At 45.3% G+C, this 25,465-nt stretch overlaps 1 protein-coding gene across 1 annotated transcript; it reads right to left on the bottom strand.

The window, feature by feature from the left end:
* Window positions 1-2,756: 2,756 nt before the first annotated feature.
* Window positions 2,757-25,134, bottom strand: shkbp1 (SH3KBP1 binding protein 1). Its single transcript, XM_055166588.1, has 16 exons — window positions 24,948-25,134; window positions 21,807-21,860; window positions 21,671-21,716; window positions 21,159-21,291; window positions 19,626-19,706; window positions 17,631-17,889; window positions 16,794-16,984; window positions 16,174-16,289; window positions 15,334-15,421; window positions 12,870-12,986; window positions 8,877-9,047; window positions 7,696-7,851; window positions 6,848-6,944; window positions 6,039-6,223; window positions 5,851-5,953; window positions 2,757-4,845 (listed from the first exon to the last, which is right to left on the bottom strand). The coding sequence occupies exons 1-16, from the start codon at window positions 25,001-25,003 to the stop codon at window positions 4,311-4,313; spliced, it is 2,388 nt and encodes a 795-aa protein (XP_055022563.1). The 5' UTR covers window positions 25,004-25,134; the 3' UTR covers window positions 2,757-4,310.
* Window positions 25,135-25,465: the final 331 nt, after the last annotated feature.

The raw sequence follows: 25,465 nt of genomic DNA, 5'->3' as shown, positions 1-25,465 counted from the left end.
CCACAACAAATCAACAAAAAAGCCACAAACAGCACATGAAAAAAGCACGCGGTTAAAAAGCACAAACCACAACATTTTACATAAAAAGCCACAACACATGAAAAAGCTAAAAAGCCACAACACAAAAACAAACATATAAAAGCACGCAACACATTTAAAAAGAAAAAGCCACAACAGAAGTGACCGCGGGACTCTATTTTCCAACGGACCGATCAAGCGGCAAGTGTAGAAGAAGAACTACAACGTGAAACGAATAATGATAAAACAATAAATTACTTTTACTTACGTTTCAAACTTCTCCGTTCCTTTATTTTTCACGTTGTAGTTCTTCTTCTTCACTTGCCGCTTCATCGGTCCGTCAGAAAATAGAGTCCCGCGGTCTCTTCCGTTGTGGCTTTTTTGTGGTTTGTTGTGGCTTTTTGTTGTGTTGTCGCATTTGTATTTGTTTGCGTTTGTTGTGACCCGTCTCCGCTTCCGTCAAATATGAATCCAAAGAAAGTTCCTAAAGACTGACACAGACTTTTCCCACAGATCGTTTCTCTTCACCAGTTTTCACCAGTTAAAAACGACCAAAGCACAAAGAAAACGTGACTATATTGACACATATTAGTCACGAACGAGCCGAATCGTTTCACAATTTTATTATTACAACCACGACAAACCGAGCGTCCCTGTTTTTTATTTTGAAAATCTGGTCACGCTACATTAAAAGCCTGTATTTTTTGGTGGCAATCTAGACACAACCACCAGGGGGAGACCTCGAGGCGGCGTGTCCTGAGCCACAGCGCCCCCTGCAGCGCGTCCTGAACCACGCCATTTTGGATTTTAAGATATTATAAATTTTATTTTGGGCCGATGACGTCATATTTCCTTTATGCTGATGTGCAAAACTCCACAAAACTAGTTCAGAGAAACGATCTGAGGCTGTGGCGAATTTTACAGTCTGAATTTCGACTTTTGAATTTGAAGATCTGAAAATATCCATGCTGAATAGTCAAAAGGTGAATTTTTTTTAGTTTGAATTTGAAACATATTGGAAAAAGTATACTTAAAATTCAGAGTAAAAATAATTCAAACATCTTTTTTTCAGATTTAAAAAGTTCAAAGTGAGAAATTCAGTCATATTTAAAATTAAAAGCCTGTATTTTTTTGGCGGCAAACTCGACACAACCACCAGGGGGAGACCTCGAGACGTTGGGCGCTTCACTCACAGCAGCAGCAGCAGCAGCAGCACGCGCCCCCTTCTGGTTTAAAACGGCACTACAACTGCTTTCAAAATCAGCTTTTTTTCCTTTTTCTTTGGACGATTCAAATCTAAAATGAAACACGTAAACGACACATTTTCAGTCTGGCCGGCGGTTTATTCAGGTGAAATGTCCCGTAGCGCGGCTTTAAAACGCAGAAACAAACTAAGATGTGCCTTTAATGCTTTGTAAAAAATGTAATTTGTGTATTTCTGAAGTTTTTTGTAACTGTTTAAATAGTTATTTTTAAATCTAATGTTTGTTTTTTTTACTAATGACTGAAATGAAGGTTAATTCTGCACCGATGTACCATGCACTGTGGAGTTTATCACTGTCTGTTCCAATGAAATTATTATATTTGCACAGTTTTTATGTGAAAAAATTATGCCTGGTCTCGTTTTTTATGATGGGAAATTGTCTAAAAGTGTCGAAAAATCTGAACTGGGACAGAAATGCACCACACGAGTCACTTTAACTTAAAAAAAAACAGTAAAGTCCAGTGAGTTTCGTTCAAATCTGTTTATTTTCGGATACAAATACTGATAGAAAAGCCGCGGTAGAAACTTTTTTTTTTTTTTTTTTTTTACAAACACAATTCAGATAAATACAAAAAAATATCAAAAAACAATCACGTGATTTTAATTTAAACTTAAATCAGGAAAATGTTTAACACGGCGCGCTCCTCAAAACAAAACCGAACCGAGACGAGTTCTGAAGGCTGGTTTAAGTGGACCCGAAAACTCTCATGGGCCTGGTTTGGTCCTGGTTTAGTCCTGGTTTAATCCTGGTTCGGTCCTGGTTCAGGTGTCAATCTTTGGTTCTTAATTGAGTCCATTTTAGACCCGATGTGGACTTGGTTTGGTCCTGTTCTAGAAGTGGTCTAGTCCAGGTTTAGTTTTGGGTTTAGTCCCGGTTGAGACCCAATTCTGATGTGGTCAACGTGCAAATGAGAAAACAACTGTAGTTTAGTCCAGGTTTAGTCCTGGTTTAGCCCTGTTTTAGTCCTGGTTTAGACCTGGTTAAGCCCCGGTTTAGTCCAGGTTTAGTCCCAGTTTAGTCCCTGTTTAGCCCTGTTTTAGTCCTGGTTCAGACCTGGTTTAGTCCTGTTTTAGTCCCTGTTTTAGTCCTGTTTTAGTACTCATTTAGTCCTCGTTTAGCCCTGGTTTAGTCTTGGTTCAGTCCTGGTTTAGTCCTGGTTTAGTCCTGGTTTAGTCCTGGTTCAGTCCTGGTTCAGTCCTGGTTTAGTCCTGGTTTAGTCCTGGTTTAGTCCTGGTTTAGTCCTGGTTTAATCCTGGTTTAGTCCTGGTTTAGTCCTGGTTTAATCCTGTTTTAGTCCTGGTTCAGACCTGGTTTAGTCCTGTTTTAGTACTCATTTAGTCCTCGTTTTACCCTGGTTTTAGTCTTGGTTTCAGTCCTGGTTTAGCCCTGGTTTAGTTTAGTCCTGGTTTAGTCCTGGTTTAGTCCTGGTTTAATCCTGGTTTAGTCCTGTTTAGTCCTGGTTTAATTTCCTGGTTTAGTCCTGGTTTAGTCCTGGTTTAGTCCTGGTTCAGTCCTGGTTCAGTCCTGGTTCAGTTCTGGTTTAGTTCTGGTTTGAGGAGGCCGTTGTATCAAACTCAGATTTTTTTTAAAGGTTCGACTTTGGTCCTGACCCAGAGAAGAAACAGCAGAGAACAGAAGTGGTACATTTTACTCGAGTAACTTTTAAATAAAAATACTTCAGACCACCTACTTTTACTCCTACTCGAGTAATTCTAGTACAGTGTAATTTTTATTTTAGTCAAAGTTGTGCCTCGTCGCACTGTGAGGTTTGTCCTTCACACTTTCACTTACTCTTTCTTGACGAGTGGTTTTCCCAAATACTTTTACTCTTTTTACTCGAGTCATTCCTTGGCCCACTGCTTTGTACTTCTATTATTCTGAAGTAACGGTACTCTTACTCGAGTACATTTTGGCTTCTACCTTCAGAGCTGTGCAAAACAAACGGAAACGTCCCGAAGAGAAGAGAACCGACGGAAGACAAGGACCCGATTTAGACCCGGTTTAGTCCTGATTTAATCCTGTTTTCAGTTCTGGTTTAGTTCTGGTCCAGACCTGGTTTAGACTTGGTCCAGTCCTGGTTCAGTCCTGGTTCAGTCCTAGTTTAGTCTTGGTTCAGTCCTGGTTCAGTCCTAGTTTAGTCCCGGTTTAGTTCTGATTTAGTCCTGGTCCATTCCCGGTCCAGTCCCGGTCCAGTCCCGGTTCAGTAATGGTTTAGTTCTGATTTAGTCCTGGTCCAGTCCTAGTTTAGTCCTGGTCCAGTCCTGGTTTAGTCCTGGTCCAGTCCCGGTTTAGTCCCGGTTTAGTTCTGATTTAGTCCTGGTCCAGTCCCGGTTCAGTCCTGGTTTAGTTCTGATTTAGTCCTGGTCCAGTCCTGGTTCAGTCCTGGTTTAGTTCTGATTTAGTCCTGGTCCAGTCCTGGTTTAGTCCTGGTTTAGTTCTGATTTAGTCCTGGTCCAGTCCTAGTTTAGTCCTGGTCCAGTCCTGGTTTAGTCCTGGTCCAGTCCCGGTTTAGTCCCGGTTTAGTTCTGATTTAGTCCTGGTCCAGTCCCGGTCCAGTCCCCGGGTCCAGTCCCGGTTCAGTCCTGGTTTAGTTCTGATTTAGTCCTGGTCCAGTCCTGGTTTAGTCCTGGTTCAGTCCTGGTTTAGTCCCGGTTTAGTCCCGGTCCAGTCCTGATTCAGTCCTGGTTTAGTTCTGATTTAGTCCTGGTCCAGTCCTAGTTTAGTCCTGGTCCAGTCCTGGTTTAGTCCTGGTTTAGTCCTGGTCCAGTCCCGGTTTAGTCCCGGTCCAGTCCTGGTTTAGTCCTGGTTTAGTTCTGATTTAGTCCTGGTCCAGTCCTGGTTCAGTCCTGGTTCAGTCCTGGTTTAGTTCTGATTTAGTCCTGGTCCAGTCCTGGTTCAGTCCTGGTTTAGTTCTGATTTAGTCCTGGTCCAGTCCTAGTTTAGTCCCGGTTCAGTCCTGGTTTAGTCCCGGTTTAGTCCCGGTCCAGTCCCGGTTTAGTCCCGGTCTAGTCCCGGTTTAGTCCCGGTTCAGAAGCTGGTCTCGTTGAGGGGGGGCTTGGGGCTGGTGGTGGGGGCGGGGTTTTCGGGGTTGTGTGGCGTTGCCGCGGCAGCAGCAGGTGAGGGGGCGTGGCCCGTGGGGGAGGTGGGTGTGGCTCTGCGGTGCGGCGGTGATGTCATCGACGACGACGCTGACGCCGGCGCCGTGGGGAGGCGGCTCCCGGGCGACGGCTGAGGGAAGGAAGCGGGCGGCGTCCTCAGACCGAATCTGGCCTCTGATTCGCTGCAGAGCGCCAAGCTCCGCCTCCCTGACTCTGGCCCCGCCCCCTCCTTGGCGAGCTCCTGACAGCGCTCCACGAACCGCAGCGGTCTGGGACTAGGTCTGGGACTGGGTCTGGGACTGGGTCTGGGACTGGGTCTGGACTGAGGCACGGTGGACGGAGCGTGACGAGGAAAAGAGCCAATCAGAGAGCAGGACGAGCCCACCGAGGACACGCCCCCTGTGGCTCCTCCCCCTCTGGAGTGCGGCCGCTCCGGTCTGAAGTCACAGAACGGAGACTGGAGGCTGCACGGAGAAAAAAGAGGAGAAAATCATATAAAATAAAAATAAAATAATAGAGTTTCTGTCGTGAGCTTCATTTTGGATCAAAACGAGTCTAGACGAGATGCAACGATAACCGACGTAATATCGAATCGTTCAATATCGGTGTCATGATTCGATACTCGATACTCGTGTCCCTCCAGGTCTCTGTGTGTCTTTTATTTTGGGCTGAATCAGTTCTTTTGTCCTCGTCAGACGCAGAAACAGAAACCAGCTCCACAGAGACTCACAGCTGAAATATTCTAACAGACGAGAGTTTGATTTTTACTCACTTTTTATTTTACAACGATAAACTCAGAAACGACAAAGAGATTCACTTTTAAATACTTGAATACGACTTTAATCAAACCCACGACACGACTCGTGATAAACATGATGTTTTTCTCAGGTTCTGTGTAAGTTTTAATGTCAGAGAGAAAACAGAGTGTGACACAGACTGTAGGGAGCAGTGTACGAGGAGGAGCTACGTACTGTCTCTGCTGGAGACACAGACGTGAGACATGTGAACACTGAGGACAGGTGAGAGACAGGTGAGGACGGGTGAAGGACAGGTGAGGACAGGTGAAGGACAAAATGAAGGACGGACGGGTGAGGACAGAGACGGAGGATGACAGGTGAAGGACAGGTGAGGACAGGTGAGGTGAGGACGAGGACAGGGTGAGGACGGGACAGGTGAGGACAGGACAGGTGAGGACAGGTGAGGGACAGGTGAGAGGACAGGACAGGGAGGACAGGCGAGGACAGGTGAGGACAGGTGAGGACACACAAGGACAGGTAAAGGACAGGTGAGGACAGGCGACAGAGGACAGGTGAGGACAGGTGAGGGACAGGTGAAGGACAGGAGAGGACAGGTGAGGACAGGTGAGGACAGGTGAAGGACAGGTGAGGACAGGTAGGTGAAGGACAGGTGAGGACAGGTGAGGACAGGTGAGGACAGGTGAGGACAGGTGAGGACAGGTGAGTTGTTACCTGCAGGTGGAGGCTCGGGGTGTACTGTCTGGAGTTCGGGTCAGAGCCAGGTCACACTGGTCCAGCAGCTCCAGCAGCTCCTCCTCTGTGGGACCCCCCAGAGCTGAGAGAGACCAGGGTTTAGACCAGGTTTAGATCAGGTTTAGAGATCAGGTCCAGTCCCGGTCCAGTCCCGGTCCGGGTCTTACCTCTGATGTCCACCTTCCCGGCGATGTCCATGGCCGTGGTCAGGTCCCACATCTGGATGGATCCGTTGCTGTGTCCGGAGAAGAGGTACCTCCTGGGCCTGGAGCCGATCCGACTGGAGCCTTCACACTCGTGGACCGTGAAGCAGGTGATGGACGTGCTGTCCACCGAGCGAACCTCACACACCCTGCACACACCGGGTCAGACCGGGTCAGACCGGGGTCAGACCGGGTTTGTTGACCGACTCTGTTTCTCAGACAGAGGAGGTTTTCAGCTCTTCTACATTCAGACAGGGATCGTTTAAAAACAAATTTCAACTTGTTTACGGTGTTAAATACGGCAGATTTTTATAGAGTTGAGTAACCGATCACTAAATATTTGTGTGTTTTCGTGTCTGCAAAAAGACTAAATGAGACCTGTATTTACGGCTCAGAACTTCAGTGCTGTTGGACCAGACCCCCAAGACCTGCAGATGCCCAGATCCAGATCTCCAGACCCTCAGAACATCAAATCCAGACAACCAGATCCTCCAGACACCCTCGGACCTTCAGATCCCCAGAACCTATCTAATCTAGACTTTCAGACCTTCAGACCCTAACAACCCTAGATCCAGACCTTCAAAGTTTCAGACCCCCAGATCTCCAAACCCTCAGAACCCCAAATCCAGACTTTCAAACCTTCAAACCCTAAAGATCCAAACCCTCAGATCTCAGATCCCCTTAGACCTTCAGACCCTCAGACCTTCAGACTCACAGACCCTCAGAACCCCAGCCCCTCAGACCTCCTAAGACCCTCAGACCTTCAGACCCACCTCTTCCCATTGGACGACAGACGGACGTAGAGTTTCTCTGTGTCTGGGACGACCCTCTGAATGAAAACCTGCTGATCATCCCTCTCCCCATACGGACCTGAGGAAAACCAGAAGATAGACCCAGTTTAGACCTGGTTTAGACCCGGTTTAGACCTGATTTAGACCTGGTTTAGACCTGATTTAGACCTGGTTTAGACCTGGTTTAGACCTGATTTAGACCTGATTTAGACCTGGTTTAGACCTGATTTAGACCTGGTTTAGACCTGGTTTAGACCTGGTTTAGACCTGATTTAGACCTGGTTTAGACCTGGTTTAGACCTGGTTTAGACCTGGTTTAGACCTGGTTTAGACCTGGTTTAGACCTGGTTTAGACCTGATTTAGACCTGATTTAGACCTGATTTAGACCTGGTTTAGACCTGGTTTAGACCTGATTTAGACCTTTAGACCTGGTTTAGACCTTTAGACCTGTTTAGACCTAGACCTGTTTAGACCTGATTTAGACCTGATTTAGACCTGGTTTAGACCTGTTTAGACCTGATTTAGACCTGGTTTAGACCTGGTTTAGACCTGACCTGGTTTAGACCTGGTTTAGACCTGGTTTAGACCTGATTTAGACCTGGTTTAGACCTGGTTTAGACCTGGTTTAGACCTGGACCACTGATGGACACAGATATAGGGCCACATGGGAATAGAAAAGAAAGTTTGACCGTTTAATGTGGAAAATCGCTGTATATTGTATAAGAAAGTGTTTTTTATTCTCATTGTAGGATCAGAATCTGCGTAGTATCGAGTTTCTTCATGCGTATCAAAAGTTCTGGAGTTGAAAGTTTGAGGACGGTGATCATACCGATGTCGGTGCCGGCGCTGCAGCCCCCCTGCCCCTCGCCTTCGTCCAGACTCAGGATCTTGAAGGAGGTGAGGGGGGTGGAGCCGGGCTGAGTGGAGATCATCCCCCTGAAGCGCGTCACCGTCCACGTCCGAACATGATTATTATCTGCACACACTGACGAAGAAACACACAAAAACACAACAGACGCACGTTTAAGATCTGACCCATGATTTTGAAGCAGAGCGGGCGTTTGTGCTCGGATCACGCCCGTTTCCCTTTTCTCCAGTTCGGCTCCAAACTCATCGAGGCGAGCGGTTGAAGGAGCTGATTTTGGAGCAACTTGGAGTCGAGTTCCATATTTGGAATTCAAAGACCGTGAGTGTCATAGCAACAAAAGAGCCAATCAGGAGCGAGGATGTTGAAGGTAAACCAACAAGTGCTTAGCAACACTGTCAATCAAACCTGTTGTTAACGCGAGAGGGAGGGGCCTCGGGGAAACAAGTCTAGTCCCGGTCCAGTCCTGGTCTGGTGTCTGGTCTAGTCCTGGTCCAGTCCTGGTCTGGTGTCTGGTCTAGTCCTGGTCCAGCCCCGGTCCAGCCCCAGTCTCAACCCTAGTCCAGTACCTGGTTCAATCGTGGGTCTTGGTCCAGTCCTGGGTCCCGGTCCTGATCCAGTCCCTGTCCAGTCCTTGGTCCGGTCCAGGTCCAGTCCAGGTCCAGTCCCAGTCCAGGTCCAGTCCCAGTCCCAGTCCCGGTCCAATCCAGTCCCAGTCCCGGTCCAGACCCAGTCCCAGTCCCGGTCCAGACCCAGTCCCAGTCCCGGTCCAGTCCCGGTCCAGACCCAGTCCCAATCCCGGTCCAGTCCCTGTCCAGTCCTGGGTCCAGGTCCAGTCCCAGATCCTGGTCCAGTCCCTGTCCAGTCCTGATCCAGTCCCTGTCCAGTCCTAGGTCCCGGTCCAGTCCAGGTCCAGTCCCAGTCCCAGTCCAGATCCAGTCCCAGTCCCGGTCCCAGTCCAGACCCAGTCCCAGTCCCGGTCCAGACCCAGTCCCAATCCTGGTCCAGTCCCTGTCCAGTCCCGGGTCCTGGTCCAGTCCCTGTCCAGTCCCGGGTCCTGGTCCATTCTCTGTTCAGTCCCGGGTTCTGGTCCTGGTCCAGTTCAGGTGCAGTCCCGGGTCCTGGTCCCGGTCCCGGTCCTGTACCTGATATGAGGTGCTTCTCAGAGAGCATGATCTTGGTGACTGGGCTGCGGTGAACACTGAAGGTCTGGAAGAGTTGAGGTCCAGATCCCACGGTCTCCGGGTGCTGCACGATGACCCGGACCGTCCCAGAACTCGTCCCGTACGCGATCTCGATCCAGTTCCCGCTGTCGCCTCAGAAACAAAACACAAAACACACGAAACACTAAGAACAACAGCGAGGAGCGACTTCACCTCTTACAAAGTACTCGCACATAAAAAGTATTATTATTATAGTTTTCAGTCACAAAACTAAAGAAATATTAAGAGCAGTAAAAGTAGTAGTAGTATTTGTTTTAAGGGTGAGGTAAATACTCAGTGTTGTATTATAGCAGTAGCAGTGATTGTAGTAGTAGTACTTGTCTGTGGAGTCAGGTAGGTGCAGGTCCTCGGTGCAGTAGTAATCATAGCAGTAATAGTAGTAGAAGTAGTAATAGTAACAGCAGTATTAGAAGTAGTATTAGTACTTGTCTTAGGTGTGAGGTACAGGGCAGTAGTAGTAGTGTAGTAGTAGTAGTAGTAGTAGTAGTAGTAGTAGTAGTAGTATGTGTAGTACTTGTCTTGGGGGTGAGGTACACGCTCAGGGCGGTGATGGCAGTAGTAGTAGTAGTAGTATGTGTAGTACTTGTCTTGGGGGTGAGGTACACGCTCAGGGCGGTGATGGCAGTAGTAGTAGTAGTAGTAGTAGTAGTGTAGTACTTGTCTTGGGTGGTAGGTACACGCTCAGGCGGTGATGGCAGTAGTAGTAGTAGTAGTAGTAGTAGTAGTAGTAGTAGTAGTAGTATGTGTAGTACTTGTCTTGGGGGTGAGGTACACGCTCAGGGCGGTGATGGCAGTAGTAGTAGTAGTAGTAGTAGTAGTAGTAGTAGTAGTATGTGTAGTACTTGTCTTGGGGGTGAGGTACACGCTCAGGGCGGTGATGGCAGTAGTAGTAGTAGTAGTAGTAGTAGTAGTAGTAGTAGTATGTGTAGTACTTGTCTTGGGGGTGAGGTACACGCTCAGGGCGGTGATGGCAGTAGTAGTAGTAGTAGTAGTAGTAGTAGTAGTAGTAGTAGTATGTGTAGTACTTGTCTTGGGGGTGAGGTACACGCTCAGGGCGGTGATGGCAGTAGTAGTAGTAGTAGTAGTAGTAGTAGTAGTAGTAGTAGTAGTAGTATGTGTAGTACTTGTCTTGGGGGTGAGGTACACGCTCAGGGCGGTGTAGTAGGCAGTAGTAGTAGTAGTAGTAGTAGTAGTATGTATGTAGTACTTGTCTTGGGGTGAGGTAACACGCTCAGGGCGGTGATGGCAGTAGTAGTAGTTAGTAGTATAGTAGTAGTAGTAGTAGTAGTAGTAGTAGTAGTAGTAGTAGTAGTAGTAGTAGTAGTTAGTATAGTAGTAGTATTGTCTTGGGGGTGAGGTACACGCTCAGGGCGGTGATGGCAGTAGTAGTAGTAGTAGTAGTAGTAGTAGTAGTAGTATGTGTAGTACTTGTCTTGGGGTGAGGTACACGCTCAGGCGGGTGATGGCAGTAGTAGTAGTAGTAGTAGTAGTAGTAGTAGTAGTAGTGTAGTATGTGTAGTACTTGTCTTGGGGGTGAGGTACACGCTCAGGGCGGTGATGGCAGTAGTAGTAGTAGTAGTAGTAGTAGTAGTAGTAGTAGTAGTAGTAGTATGTGTAGTACTTGTCTTGGGGGTGAGGTACACGCTCAGGGCGGTGATGGCAGTAGTAGTAGTAGTAGTAGTAGTAGTAGTAGTAGTAGTAGTATGTGTAGTACTTGTCTTGGGGGTGAGGTACACGCTCAGGGCGGTGGTAGTAGTAGTAGTAGTAGTAGTAGTAGTAGTAGTAGTAGTAGTAGTAGTAGTAGTAGTAGTAGTAGTAGTAGTAGTAGTATGTGTAGTACTTGTCTTGGGGGTGAGGTACACGCTCAGGGCGGTGATGGCAGTAGTAGTAGTAGTAGTAGTAGTAGTAGTAGTAGTAGTAGTAGTAGTATGTGTAGTACTTGTCTTGGGGGTGAGGTACACGCTCAGGGCGGTGATGGCAGTAGTAGTAGTAGTAGTAGTAGTAGTAGTATGTGTAGTACTTGTCTTGGGGGTGAGGTACACGCTCAGGGCGGTGATGGCAGTAGTAGTAGTAGTAGTAGTAGTAGTAGTAGTAGTAGTAGTAGTAGTAGTAGTAGTAGTAGTAGTAGTAGTAGTAGTAGTATGTGTAGTACTTGTCTTGGGGGTGAGGTACACGCTCAGGGCGGTGATGGCAGTAGTAGTAGTAGTAGTAGTAGTAGTAGTAGTATGTGTAGTACTTGTCTTGGGGGTGAGGTACACGCTCAGGGCGGTGATGGCAGTAGTAGTAGTAGTAGTAGTAGTAGTAGTATGTGTAGTACTTGTCTTGGGGGTGAGGTACACGCTCAGGGCGGTGATGGCAGTAGTAGTAGTAGTAGTAGTAGTAGTAGTAGTAGTAGTATGTGTAGTACTTGTCTTGGGGGTGAGGTACACGCTCAGGGCGGTGATGGCAGTAGTAGTAGTAGTAGTAGTAGTAGTAGTAGTAGTAGTAGTAGTATGTAGTACTACTTGTCTTGGGGGTGAGGTACACGCTCAGGGCGGTGAGTAGTAGTAGTAGTAGTAGTAGTAGTAGTAGTAGTAGTGTAGTACTTGTCTTGGGGTGAGGTACACGCTACGGCGATTGGTAGTAGTAGTAGTATAGTAGTAGTAGTAGTATGTGTAGTAGTCTTGGGGGTAGGGTAGGGCGGTAGTTAGTAGTAGTAGTAGTAGTAGTAGTAGTAGTAGTAGGCAGTAGTAGTAGTAGTAGTAGTAGTAGTAGTAGTAGTATGTGTAGTACTTGTCTTGGGGGTGAGGTACACGCTCAGGGCGGTGATGGCAGTAGTAGTAGTAGTAGTAGTAGTAGTAGTATGTGTAGTACTTGTCTTGGGGGTGAGGTACACGCTCAGGGAGTAGTAGTAGTAGTAGTAGTAGTGTAGTAGTAGTAGTAGTAGTAGTAGTAGTAGTAGTAGTAGTAGTAGTAGTATGTGTAGTACTTGTCTTGGGGGTGAGGTACACGCTCAGGGCGGTGATGGCAGTAGTAGTAGTAGTAGTAGTAGTAGTATGTGTAGTACTTGTCTTGGGGGTGAGGTACACGCTCAGGGCGGTGATGGCAGTAGTAGTAGTAGTAGTAGTAGTAGTTAGTATGTGTAGTACTTGTCTTGGGGGTGAGGTACACGCTCAGGGCGGTGATGGCAGTAGTAGTAGTAGTAGTAGTAGTAGTAGTAGTAGTAGTAGTAGTATGTGTAGTACTTGTCTTGGGGGTGAGGTACACGCTCAGGGCGGTGATGGCAGTAGTAGTAGTAGTAGTAGTAGTAGTAGTAGTAGTATGTGTAGTACTTGTCTTGGGGGTGAGGTACACGCTCAGGGCGGGTGGCAGTAGTAGTAGTAGTAGTAGTAGTAGTAGTAGTTAGTATGTGTAGTACTTGTCTTGGGGTGAGGTACACGCTCAGGGCGGTGATGGCAGTAGTAGTAGTATAGTAGTAGTAGTAGTAGTAGTAGTAGTAGTAGTAGTAGTAGTATGTGTAGTACTTGTCTTGGGGGTGAGGTACACGCTCAGGCGGCGATTGAGTAGTAGTAGTAGTAGTAGTTAGTAGTAGTATGTGTAGTACTTGTCTTGGGGGTGAGGTACACGCTCAGGCGGTGATGGCAGTAGTAGTAGTAGTAGTAGTAGTAGTAGTAGTATGTGTAGTACTTGTCTTGGGGGTGAGGTACACGCTCAGGGCGGTGATGGCAGTAGTAGTAGTAGTAGTAGTAGTAGTAGTAGTAGTATGTGTAGTACTTGTCTTGGGGGTGAGGTACACGCTCAGGGCGGTGATGGTAGTAGTAGTAGTAGTAGTAGTAGTAGTAGTATGTGTAGTACTTGTCTTGGGGGTGAGTACACGCTCAGGGCGGTGATGGCAGTAGTAGTAGTAGTAGTAGTAGTAGTAGTAGTGTGTAGTACTTGTCTTGGGGGTTAGGTACACGCTCAGGGCGGTGATGGCGTCCTCTGTTGGGTCTCTGTAAAGCTCCGTCACCAGGAGGTCGTTGTCCTTCATCCTCAGAGGAAACTTCTGCACATCTGAAACACACACACAGGCAGCTTCAACAACACACACACAACACACACACAGGCAGCTTCAACAACACACACACAGGCAGCTTCAACAACACACACAGGCAGCTTCAACAACACACACACAGGCAGCTTCAACAACACACACACAGGCAGCTTCAGCAACAACACACACACAGGCAGCTTCAACAACAACACACACACACCCAGGCAGCTTCAGCAACACACACACACACAGGCAGCTTCAACAACACACACACAGGCAGCTTCAACAACAACACACAGGCAGCTTCAAAACAACACACACAGCAGCTTCAGCAACAACACACACAGGCAGCTTCAACACACACACAGGCAGCTTCAACAACACACACAGGCAGCTTCAACAACAACAACAACACACAGGCAGCTTCAGCAACAACACACACAGGCAGCTTCAACAACACACACACAGGCAGCTTCAGCAACAACAACACACACAGCTTCACAACAACACACAGGCAGCTTCAACAACAACACACACAGGCAGCTTCAACAACAACACACAGGCAGCTTCAACAACAACAACAACACACACAGGCAGCTTCAACAACCACACACAGGCAGCTTCACAACACACACACAGGCAGCTTCAACAACAACACACACAGGCAGCTTCACAACAACAACACACACACAGGCAGCTTCAACAACACACACAGGCAGCTTCAACAACACACACACACAGGCAGCTTCAACAACACACACAGGCAGCTTCAACAACACACACACAGGCAGCTTCATCAACACACACACAGGCAGCTTCAACAACACACACACACAGGCAGCTTCAACAACACACACACAGGCAGCTTCAACAACACACACAGGCAGCTTCAACAACACACACACAGGCAGCTTCATCAACAACACACACAGGCAGCTTCACACACACACAGGCAGCTTCAACAACAACACACACAGGCAGCTTTCAACAACACACACAGGCAGCTTCAGCAACAACACACAGGCAGCTTCAACACAACAACACACACAGGCAGCTTCACAACACACACAGGCAGCTTCAACAACACACACACAGGCAGCTTCAGCTTAACACACACAGCAGCTTCACAACAACAACAACACACACACAGGCAGCTTCAACAACAACAACACACAGGCAGCTTCAAACAACACACACAGGCAGCTTCACACACTTCAACAACACACACACACACACAGGCAGCTTCAACAACAACACACACACACAGGCAGCTTCAACAACAACAACACACAGGCAGCTTCAACAACAACAACACACACACAGGCAGCTTTCAACAACAACACACACAGGCAGCTTCAACAACAACAACACACACACAGGCAGCTTCAACAACAACACACACAGGCAGCTTCAACAACAACACAGGCAGCTTCACACACACACACAGGCAGCTTCAACAACACACACACAGGCAGCTTCACACAACAACACAACACACACAGGCAGCTTCAACAACACAACACACAGGCAGCTTCAACACACACACACAGGCACACAACACACACACACAACAACACACACAGGCAGCTTCAACAACACACACACACAGGCAGCTTCACAACAAACAACACACAGGCAGCTTCACAACACACACAGGCAGCTTCAACAACACACACACACAGGCAGCTTCAACAACAACACACACAGGCAGCTTCAACAACACACACACAGGCAGCTTCAACAACAACAACAACACAACACACAGGCAGCTTCACAACAACAACACACACAGGCAGCTTCAACAACACACACAGGCAGCTTCAACAACACACACACAAGCACACACACACACACACACACAGGCAGCTTTCAACACACACACAGGCAGCTTCAACAACACACACACACACACAGGCAGCTTCAACAACACACACACAGGCAGCTTCACACAACACAACACACACACAGGCAGCTTCAACAACAACACACACACACAGGCAGCTTCAACAACACACACACACAGGCAGCTTCAACAACACACACACACACACACACACAGGCAGCTTCACAACAACAACAACACACACAGGCAGCTTCAACAACAACACACAACAGGCAGCTTCAACAACACACACACAGGCAGCTTCAACACAACAACACACACACAGGCAGCTTCAACAACAACACACACACAGCAGCTTCACAACAACAACACACACAGGCAGCTTCAACAACACAGCACACACAGGCAGCTTCAACAACACACACAGGCAGCTTCAACAACACACACACACAGGCAGCTTCAACAACAACACACACAGGCAGCTTCAACAACAACAACACACACAGGCAGGTTGTGTGACTCACCGATGTAGTAGATGGAGCCGTTGTTGCAGCCGAGGATGAGCAGGGAGCCGGCCGTGTCGTACGAGCTGATGGGGACCACATCCTGGTTCTGAGGGACAGAGGTCACACAGAGGTCACACAGAGGCACAGAGGTCACACAGAGGTCAAACAGAGGTCACACAGAGGACAAACAGAGGTCACACAGAGGTCACACAGAGGTCACACAGAGGTCACAACAGAGGTCAAACAGAGGTCACACAGGACAAACAGGTCACACATAGGTCACACAGAGGACAAACAGAGGTCACACAGAGGACAAACAGGTCACACACAGAGGACAAACAGAGGTCACACAGAGGACAAACAGGTCACACAGAGGACAAACAGAGGTCACACAGAGGTCACACAGAGGAGAAACAGAGGTCACACAGAGGACAAACAGAGGTCACACAGAGGACAAACAGAGGTCACACAGAGGACACAGAGGTCACACACAGAGGACAAACAGAGGTCACACAGAGGACAAACAGAGGTCACAAACAGAGGTCACACAGAGGACAAACAGAGGTCACACAGAGGACACACAGAGGACAAACAGAGGTCACACAGAGGTCATCAGTATCTCAGAGGATTTATCGAGTCCATCAGTAAAAATGTGTTTGCAGCTCTGAGCTCAGGGACCAGAGCTGAACAGACAGAGGCCGGAGACTCGGTACATAAAAGGGTTGTATTTATTTGTGGAAGTGTCAATACTGATATCAAAATAAATTAAAGTAATAATTTTCACGTGGTTTGAGGGATGTAGTTGCTATGCCGTTGCTATGGTGTTGTTGTGGCGTTGCTGCGGTGTTGCCATGGTACCTGCCAGTGCTTGGTGACGGCGTTCCACACTCCCACTTTCCCCGTGTGACTGGTGGCGATCAGCTGATTCCCGATGAAGAACAGCGCCTCCACTGGAACATTCAGGCTAAACACGCCTGAAAAGACAATTATTTAGGATTAAAACAGACAAAACGGACAGAAAAACTAAGCCCTTTCACAATAAAAGGGACAATAGAAGAAACAGTAAAACTAAGCCCTTTCACAATAAAATGAGACAGAAAAACTAAGCCCTTTCACAATAAAAGGGAATGTAAAAGGGATAGAAAAACTAAGCCTCTTTCACAATAAAAAGGGACAGAATATCTACATCCCTGTGCGCCAGATGCCCTCCCATCCTCCTAGTCTTGGGTTTCAGCTTCCTGTTATAGGAGCCATTTTGAGGACTTTTCACAATTCAAAAAGATATAATATTTAGTTTTAAAGGAATTTTTATCACTCTGAATCTCTAATCTGCAGATGTTGTGGTGCGTCAGATGCCCTCCCAGGTGTTGTGGTTGGAGAATGGACTTTGAGATTTTGGAGAATTCTAATAAAAATCCCCGAGAATGAGACGGTAAAGTCGACATCCACACTCTGAGCGCTGAGTGAACATTTCTGACCGATCTCGTTCCCGTTTCCGTCGGGGCAGATGGACCAAAGGATGATCTCCGTGACCGAAGCGACGGCCACCATTTTGTCGTGTTCGCCCAGAGCTCCGCCCATCACTTTGGCGTTCAGGGCCACGCGGTCGATCAGCCAATCCAAACGCGGCGAGGTGAACACGGTCTGCCAGCCCGTCGACTCCTTCACTCTGGAAGAAACAGATATGTACACTTTTCACAATAAAAGGGACAGAAAAAACTAAGTCCTTTCACAATAAAAGGGACAGAAAAACTAACCCCTTTCACAATAAAAGACAGAAAAACTGAACCTTTTCACAATAAAAGAGACAGAAACAACTAAGCCTTTCACAATAAAAGAGACAGAAAAAACTAAACCCTTTCACAATAAAAGAGACAGAAAAAACTAAGTCCTTTCACAATAAAAGAGACAGAAAAACTGAACCTTTTCATAATAAAAGGGAGAGAAAAACTAAGCCCTTTCACAATAAAAGGGACAGAAAATACACACCCTTTCATAATAAAAGGGATATAAAAAAAAAAAAACACCCTTTCATGAAAGGGACAGAAAAACTAAGCCCTTTCACAATAAAAGGGATTGAAAAACACACCCTTTCACAATAAAAGACAAAAACTCTCTTTTTGTCTATATATTACACAAATTTTTTACTTTTGAGCCACGTGTTAAAATGCTGTTACCTCATCATCATCTTCATTCACACATGTTTGAGTAACTCTTTATTATTCGTCTGTTTACATCTTCAAAGCTCCAAACGCTCTGTTCCACCTTGTGATGTCATGCCATTTATTTTTATTACATTATTACATTTATTTCACCTGTAACAGACGACGAACTGCGCGTAGGCCACGGCGATCCAGTTGTGATGTCCGCAGATGATGCGCACGAGGCCGGGGTCGTGTGACTGCGAGGGGGCGGGGCGTTCCTCTGGGCCTCGCGGACTCAGAATCCCAGAATGCCCCAGGTTTGGAGGCATGGTGTTACTGCGGCGCACCGCCCTCTCCACCGGGGGCGCTCTGCTCGACATGAACTGAGACCCGGCGACGCTGTGACGGTTTCGCCGCTTCAGAGGGTAAACTGCAAAACACAACAGGCAGGGGCGACAGGTGAGAGACAGGTGAGACACAGGTGAGGACAGGTGAGAGACACAGGTGAGACAGGTGAGACAGAGACAGGTGAGAGACACAGGTGAGAGACACAGGTGAGAGACAGGTGAGAGAGACAGGTGAGAGACAGACAGGTGAGAGACACAGGTGACAGAGACAGGTGAGAGAGACAGGTGAGAGACAGGTGAGACACAGGTGAGACACAGGTGAGACACAGGTGAGAGACAGGTGAGGTGGACACAGGTGAGAGAACAGGTGAGGGACACAGGTGAGAGACAGGTGAGGGACACAGACAGTGAGGTGAGAGACAGGTGAGGGACAGGTGAGAGACACAGGTGAGAGACAGGGAGAGAGACACAGGTGAGGGACAGGTGAGGGACAGGTGAGGGACAGGTGAGAGACACAGGTGAGAGACAGGTGAGAGACACAGGTGAGAGACACAGGTGAGAGACACAGGTGAGAGACACAGGTGAGAGACAGGTGAGAGACACAGGTGAGAGACACAGGTGAGAGACAGGTGAGAGACAGGTGAGAGACAGGTGAGAGACAGGTGAGAGGGACAGGTGAGGGACAGGTGAGAGACACAGGTGAGACAGGTGAGAGACACAGGTGAGAGACAGGTGAGAGACAGGTGAGGGACAGGTGAGACAGGTGAGAGACACAGGTGAGAGACAGGTGAGACACAGGTGAGAGACAGGTCACACAGGTGAGAGACACAGGTGAGAGACAGGTGAGAGACAGGTGAGAGACAGGTGAGAGACAGGTGAGAGACTGGTGAGAGACAGGTGGAGTTTGCTGTAAGTGTCAGGTGCAGATGTGTGATCTGGTTTATGGTTTAAATCTCTAATTTCTGGAACTTGCCACAAGAAACAAAAACACACAAAGTTCAGCCTCTTCTCTGTCTGGAGAAATAAACAAACGCAAACCTGGTTCAGTCCTGTTTTAGACCTAGTTCAGTCCTTGGTTTAGTCCCTGGTTTAGTCCCTGGTTTAGTCCCTGGTTTAGTCCCTGGTTTAGCCCCTGTTTAGTCCCTGGTTTAGTCCCTGGTTTAGCCCCTGGTTTAGAACCTGGTTGAGACCTAGTTTAGCTCCTGGTTTAGACCTGGTTTAGTATTAGTTTAGTCCTGATTTAGTCCCTGGTTTAGACCCTGGTTTAGTCCTGATTTAGTCCCTGGTTTAGACCTGGTTGAGACCTAGTTTAGACCTGGTTTAGTTCCTGGTTTAGACCTGGTTTAGTATTAGTTTAGTCCTGGTTTAGTCCTGATTTAATCCCTGATTTAGACCTGGTTTAGTTCCTAGTTTAGACCTGGCTTAGTTCCTGGTTTAGACCTGGCTCAGTTCCTGGTTTAGACCTGGTTTAGACCCTGGTTCAGTCCTGGTTTTCTCTTGTCCGGAGAAACAAACTAAAGTCATGATTTTTTCACAGTTACTTCATTTAGTTTAAACCAGAAGATGAACGTGACGAGTTTGTGGAGCTGATCCCAAACAAAGAACGAGAAGGAGAAACATCTGAGGAGCTCAAGTTTGGAGATTTCTTTAAAAAAATAGTAAATTCTCCACAGAGTTAGACCGGCCCCGTCCTCCATCTGAAACTACGACATCATTAAAAAAAAGTCACACTGTACAATCCTTAAAGGCTGAACGTCCCCGTGTGTCAGATGCCCTCCCTGGTTTAAAGAGTCTCGTCCCTGTGATTGCGTCGTGTTACCAGGAGGGGGCAGGTATCCGTTGAACAGCACGTTCCCGCAGGAGGACCGGTCCAGCTCGTCACATAACTGCAGTTTTCTCACTGAAAGAGAACAGAGATGGGAGATTACGATGAGAGAGAACATCAGAGCGCCGCTAAAAACACCACAGATTTTGATGGAGATAAAAAGTTTGTTCTTGGTTTAGAGATAAACTATAACACGAACATCTTTTCCCACTTTATAACAAGAACATGTTTAAACTAATTTTAGACTCGTTAAAGCCACAGTACATATCCATCTCCATGCAGAATGTTCCCTAGTATGGTTTTAACTAGGGCTGGGCAAAAATGTAAAATATTAATCACATTAATCGCATGTTATATGCAAAACCAATTAATGAATTAAAAGTAGCGTATAGTGACTTTTATTTGAAATGTAAATCAAAGAGCCAAACATTTGTGCAAACAGCATTTCTTTCACATTTGAACCCTCAGAGTCTATAAGGTTTTCAGTGAAGGCCCAAGAAAAAATATTGAAAGAATTCTTTAACTACTAATATATTTTTTCAATATTTTTTATTCAGTGAGTAATAAACACGACACTAGTAATAATTTCTAGATCATTGTTTTAAAATTGGACTAATATTTCTTGGGAAACAAAGGGTTAATATAATGGAACAAAAATGGACCAATCACAGTTTTTCTTCCAGTTGTATCTGGGTAAAACAGTGACTCCTCCTGCAGCGCTGAACTAAACAAACACCTGCAGGAGCTTCGGTGGCTGGAACAAAGACCCGAGCAACTCAAGTCAGCGTGGGGATGAGTTTGAGATTGACAGTTGTCTTAGCCAATCAGATTTCATGGAGTTATGGGCGGGATCATATCACGAAACCAGAGCCCGTGGAAGCTCAGAGACAAAGGCTGGTCCGGCCTGGCCAGAGCCGGAGTGCACAGCCGGGTCGAGCCTGTGGCCCACGGAGGCTCGGACATGTTGCATCTCATGTGGTCAGAAAAAAAGTGTAAAAAAAAGTGTAAAGAAAAGACATCAAAGTTAAAAAAAAATAAAATAAAAGCCAGTGAGCACCAGACGTTTACAATAAAAAATAAATAAATAAAATAATTGTTGGCGATAATGAATTAATTAATGCGTTAACATGCCCGGCCATTTCCTTTTCCGTGGAATCATGCAGGTGATGAGCTACATCTAGAAAGTTACAGACTGTAGCTTTAAAAAGTACCAGATTTTTACTATTGTCAAATTGTCAAACTTCAAACTGCTGCCCTTGCAAATTTTTCACAAGAATGAGCAAATTTCAAAGTTTGTGTGGAGTTATATGTTGCTGTGGGTTACAGTATTAGGTTTAAAGTTCAGATCTGGGTTCATGTAAGTGTGGGTTATGGTTTAGGTTAGAGTCATGGTTAGTTTTAGGTAAATTGAGACTATGGTGAAGGTTATGGAATTAAAATCCCCAAAAACATGGAGACCCAACATGTGTGCGTTGCCATGGGTTACAGTGCGTTGCCGCGGGGTGAGAGCGCGTTGCCGTGGGTTACCGAGTGGCGTGATCCCGTAGAACTCGGCCTCGTGCAGCAGCAGCTGGACGTGGATGGAGCGCGGGTGAAGCTCTTTGGAGCGAAGGAAGTTCAGGATCGGAGCGAAGAGCGACGGGTCTCTGTCGATGAAGATCTGAGACACAGAAGTGTTCATTACACCAGGACTTTCAGACGATACCCATATTTGACCTGATGCTCTGGTTGATACAGATATTTAGCTTTTTAAATCCACAACAGGGTCCACAAATGTATGTGAAAGTAGAAATCATAAATTAACTTTTCACTTACAAAAATGTATTTACCTGGATATAAAATAATTAGTTGCATCATTGTGTAATCATACAGCTGTATTTTAGTCTATGATATCAACTGAACAGATCCAGTAAATTTCCCTAAATCCAAAATCTAAACTCTTGCTAAAATAAAGACTATGTGTGTTAGGAAAATGAAACAGTAACATAACAATTAAATAATGAAACCAACATTTAGAGAAGTGTTAATCAGTTACTCACGGCTCCGGTCTCGTCCTTCAGAGTGGAGATCCGACCGCTCAACAAACTGCACAGAACAAAACCACGCTCAGGATCAACGTTTAAATAAGACACAACCGAAATCTGGTCTTTATTTGTATTAAAAATGAGCACAGACCTGGAGAAGAAGGAGTCCGGGACCCACGTGAGCGTCTGTCGGGACGTACTGAACCTGAAATCAAACGCACCCGCACACGTTACACTGGGAAAGGCCCAACACGAGGAGCACTGACTTTTCATGACTTTATGCTTCGTTGGAAATAATAGTTTGTGAATTACATTAGTCTGTGTGATTACATTAAACTAGAGCATCACTGTGTTGACTTCCTTCAATATTAAAGCTGGAACAATAAATATATTCTGTGGCTCTACATTTACTGTCTGTACTTTTTCTTCTAACGTGAGATTTGAGTTGTAGAGAGAAGAATAAATCATTCTATGGTTCTCCTCTTTATTTAAAATCAGGTTTACTGGGACTACAATTCATATAATACTCCCTACAACTGTACAACAACTCACCCTTATGTCACAGATAATACTCCCTACAACTGTACAACAACTCACCCTTATGTTTATTTTTGCACAGTTTTTCTTATGGCCTCTTATTTTCTAGATTTTTAAATTACTTATTTTTCTATTTTATTTTTACTTGTACGTATACATTTATATTATTATGTCTTATTTTATTATGGCTGGAAAATTTTAGAAAATTTATCAAATGAAAGAATCAAAAATTTTTGCTCAGTCCCTTCAGTCGTTCCCGGGTTATGGCCCGTTGACATTTTGGGGCCATGCTCACAGAAACTTTAATTTATAAGCATTTTTGAGAGAATATACCTTCATTAAAAAAAAAAAAAAAAAAAGTATTATTGTAAAACATTATTTTATTTCCAAAGTTCATTAGTAGTTAGGAACACTTAGTGTGCAGGACACCAATACAGATAATCTACATGTAGGCGGCAAAGGGACCAAAATGGGCAGATTTTTCCAGTATGTTGGTATTTTCCGTTGAGGTTTTTCACACTGAAATTTTAAAATGTAATTTCTAACAGTTGAACAAATAACAGACCAGATTACTGTATTTTGGTAAAGTACTTAAAGTCCACCAAAAATGACCTATGAGAGCTCATTTTCAAAAATTCCATTTGAAATGAAGAAAGTTAATAGTAAATGTTTTTATTACTTTTTATTACTTTTATTAATTTGATCAACATCTAACTGTGCCACATGGGGAACCGAGGCTCCAAAGAAGGGGTCAAAAAGGTTAAATTTGGTCTGTGAACATATTTTAGACTCCACAGTATCCACATGAAAGTTCAGAAAAGTGTAAGATTGTTGTCAGAAATGTTGATTCTCTCAAATATTCAGGTTCAACAGTTAGTTTGTAAATATCTATTTGGAGTAAATAAATCTTGGAACTCAAAAATTGAAAATAAATAAATTGAGCGGCAACCAAATGTGAGATTTTGGGGCCCCACAGCGCCCCCCCTTAATAAAGACACACAATATTTGACAACAAATTCAGAATCTATGATCAAGAATCTACAATAATATCAATTTTTGTCTTCCTAGTTCTATTTTTTATGAAGTTATGATCTCAAACATGTTTATAAATTAAGGCTTTCGAAAAATTGAGCATGGCTCCCAAATTTCAACGGGTCATAACTCAAGAACGAAAAATTTTAGATTATTTCATTTGGTAATTTTAGAAATTTTTTGATTTTTTTTTTCAGCCAAATCTGAAATGACTCATAGGGGAGATTCCTTGAAAACTTCAGATTTTATACGGACAGAGCCTTAAATCTTAAATCTTAAATCTTTACACAGTTTATGATAAAACACACTAGCTGTTAACAATTTAATGCTGCACTGTGTAACTTTTTGTTTGGGGGGTTTGTCACCTGCTTGTTTCTATGGAGACGTCATTGCTCTGCCTGGAATGTTCCGCAGTGTGACATTAAACAGCTCTACTTTACATTTTCTCAATTATACGTGGCTTTATAGCTCAAAAATATCGAGAAAAACAAAAACATTCTGACGCCTCTTCACAGATCTGACCTGGACCTTGGTCTGGTTTGGTCTCCACGGACATAGAAAGGTTTAATGCTGTACTGCGGAACATTCCAGACAAAGTAATAAACATCTCCATATACAGTGTTGTGGAGTAACAGATTACATGTACTAGAGTTACGTAATCAGAGTACAAATTATGAGTAACTGTATTTGGTTACAGTTACTGTTTCAGTGAGTGGTAATTGGATTACAGTTACTTTGTTGAAATAAATGGATTACATAGCAGTATTTTCCTGTTTTCACATTTTGGGCTAAATCCCTTTTTTTTTTTCTCTCAGTAATTCCACTCATTGCCAGAAACTAAACCAGGTCTAAACAGGTCTAAAACAGGACTAAAAGAGGACTAAACCAGGTCTAAACCAGGACTAAAACAGGACTAAAACAGAACTAAAACAGGACTAAAACAGGACTAAAACTGGACAAAACCAGGACTAAACCAGGACCAAAACAGGTCTAAACTAGGTCTAAACCAGGACTAAAACTGGGACTAAAACAGAACTAAACCAGGTCTAAACTCAGGTCTAAACCAGGACTAAAACAGAACTAAAACAAGACTAAACCAGGACCAAAACAGGACTAAAACATGACTAAAACAGGACAAAACCAGAACTAAACCCAGGCCTAAATCAGGGCTAAAACAGGATTTAACAGGACTAAATCCTGCTGTGTGGACATGTTTCTTCGTTTTCTATCAATAATATTTTTAATTTGGTTCAGTAAAATCTGGGCTTTTTATTTTCTTTTATCAGACAAAACTTCTTATGTGAAGATTTCCTCACCTTCGTTACTCTACAGCAAATCAAGTAATCCAAAGTAATCAGATTACATTACTCACTTTAAGTAATTTAATGGATTCTGTTACAAACTATATTTTGGTGTGTGTAATCTGTAATCTGTAGGGGATTACATTTTAAAAGTAAATTTCACAACATTGTCCATACAGAAAAGCGTTTGACGGATCCTCCACCAGAAAAGTTACACAGTGCAGCTTTAAGGCTCAAATATGAACAGATCTACTGACAGAACTCCCCGTGATTGTCGTTTCAGTCTTATTAAAGCGATGTTGTTGTTTTTTTGAGAGTTTAAATCGGCTTTTGTCCGGGAGAGCGCGTTTCCGGTGGCTAGCTGGAGTTAGCCTGTTAGCTCGGCCCCGGGTCCGGTGTTTCTCCGGCCCGGGGCTCCTCACCTCTTCCCGCCCACGTTCAGATGGATGATGTCCCCGCTCCTCCCCGGACTCGCCATCCTGCCCGCGGCGCGTCCTGCGGCTCTTTTCTCGGGTTTTTTTACTCCATGTTTGCGGGATTTGGAGCGGACTGTTGTTGTTGTTGTTGTTGGAGCTGCGGCTTCCGGCTTCCGGGGCCGTTGTGCCCAAGACAAAACCCGGACTGGAGTAATGATCCGAGGCGGAGGACGGAGTGAAGACACGGAGCGGGGTCGACGGAGCCGGAGTGTATCAGGGCCCAGTGTTTTGTGCGCAGGAGGAGTTTGTGGGTCTGGGGTGACACTACCCCCCCTGGAGGCTGAAATATGTCACTACATTGAGTCTATAATGCAGTCAATACAAATATTTACTTAAAAAAAAAAAATGGTTAATATTTTAAATATGTCAATAAAACAAAAGGAATGTATGAAATAAATATGAATCTTAGTCTGAACCAGGACTAAACCAGGACTAAATCAGGACTAAACCAGGACTAAACCAGG

This window comes from Boleophthalmus pectinirostris, unplaced genomic scaffold, assembly GCF_026225935.1.
Source record: "Boleophthalmus pectinirostris isolate CB_2022bp ecotype Guang Dong unplaced genomic scaffold, ASM2622593v1 HiC_scaffold_9, whole genome shotgun sequence".
Taxonomy (NCBI): Eukaryota; Metazoa; Chordata; class Actinopteri; order Gobiiformes; family Gobiidae; genus Boleophthalmus; species Boleophthalmus pectinirostris.
Note: the sequence above shows the minus strand (reverse complement) of the source record. Positions and strands in the feature narration are given on the sequence as shown.

Excerpts from the sequence above, each read along its gene's own strand:
- shkbp1 (XM_055166588.1), bottom strand. The coding sequence starts at position 25,003 with ATGGCGAGTCCGGGGAGGAGCGGGGACATCATCCATCTGAACGTGGGC. Across the intron at positions 21,717-21,806 it reads CCGGACTCCTTCTTCTCCAG|TTTGTTGAGCGGTCGGATCT; the intron begins GTCTGTGCTCAT and ends TGTTCTGTGCAG. Across the intron at positions 6,224-6,847 it reads CTGTCGTCCAATGGGAAGAG|GGTGTGTGAGGTTCGCTCGG; the intron begins GTGGGTCTGAAG and ends CGGTGTGTGCAG.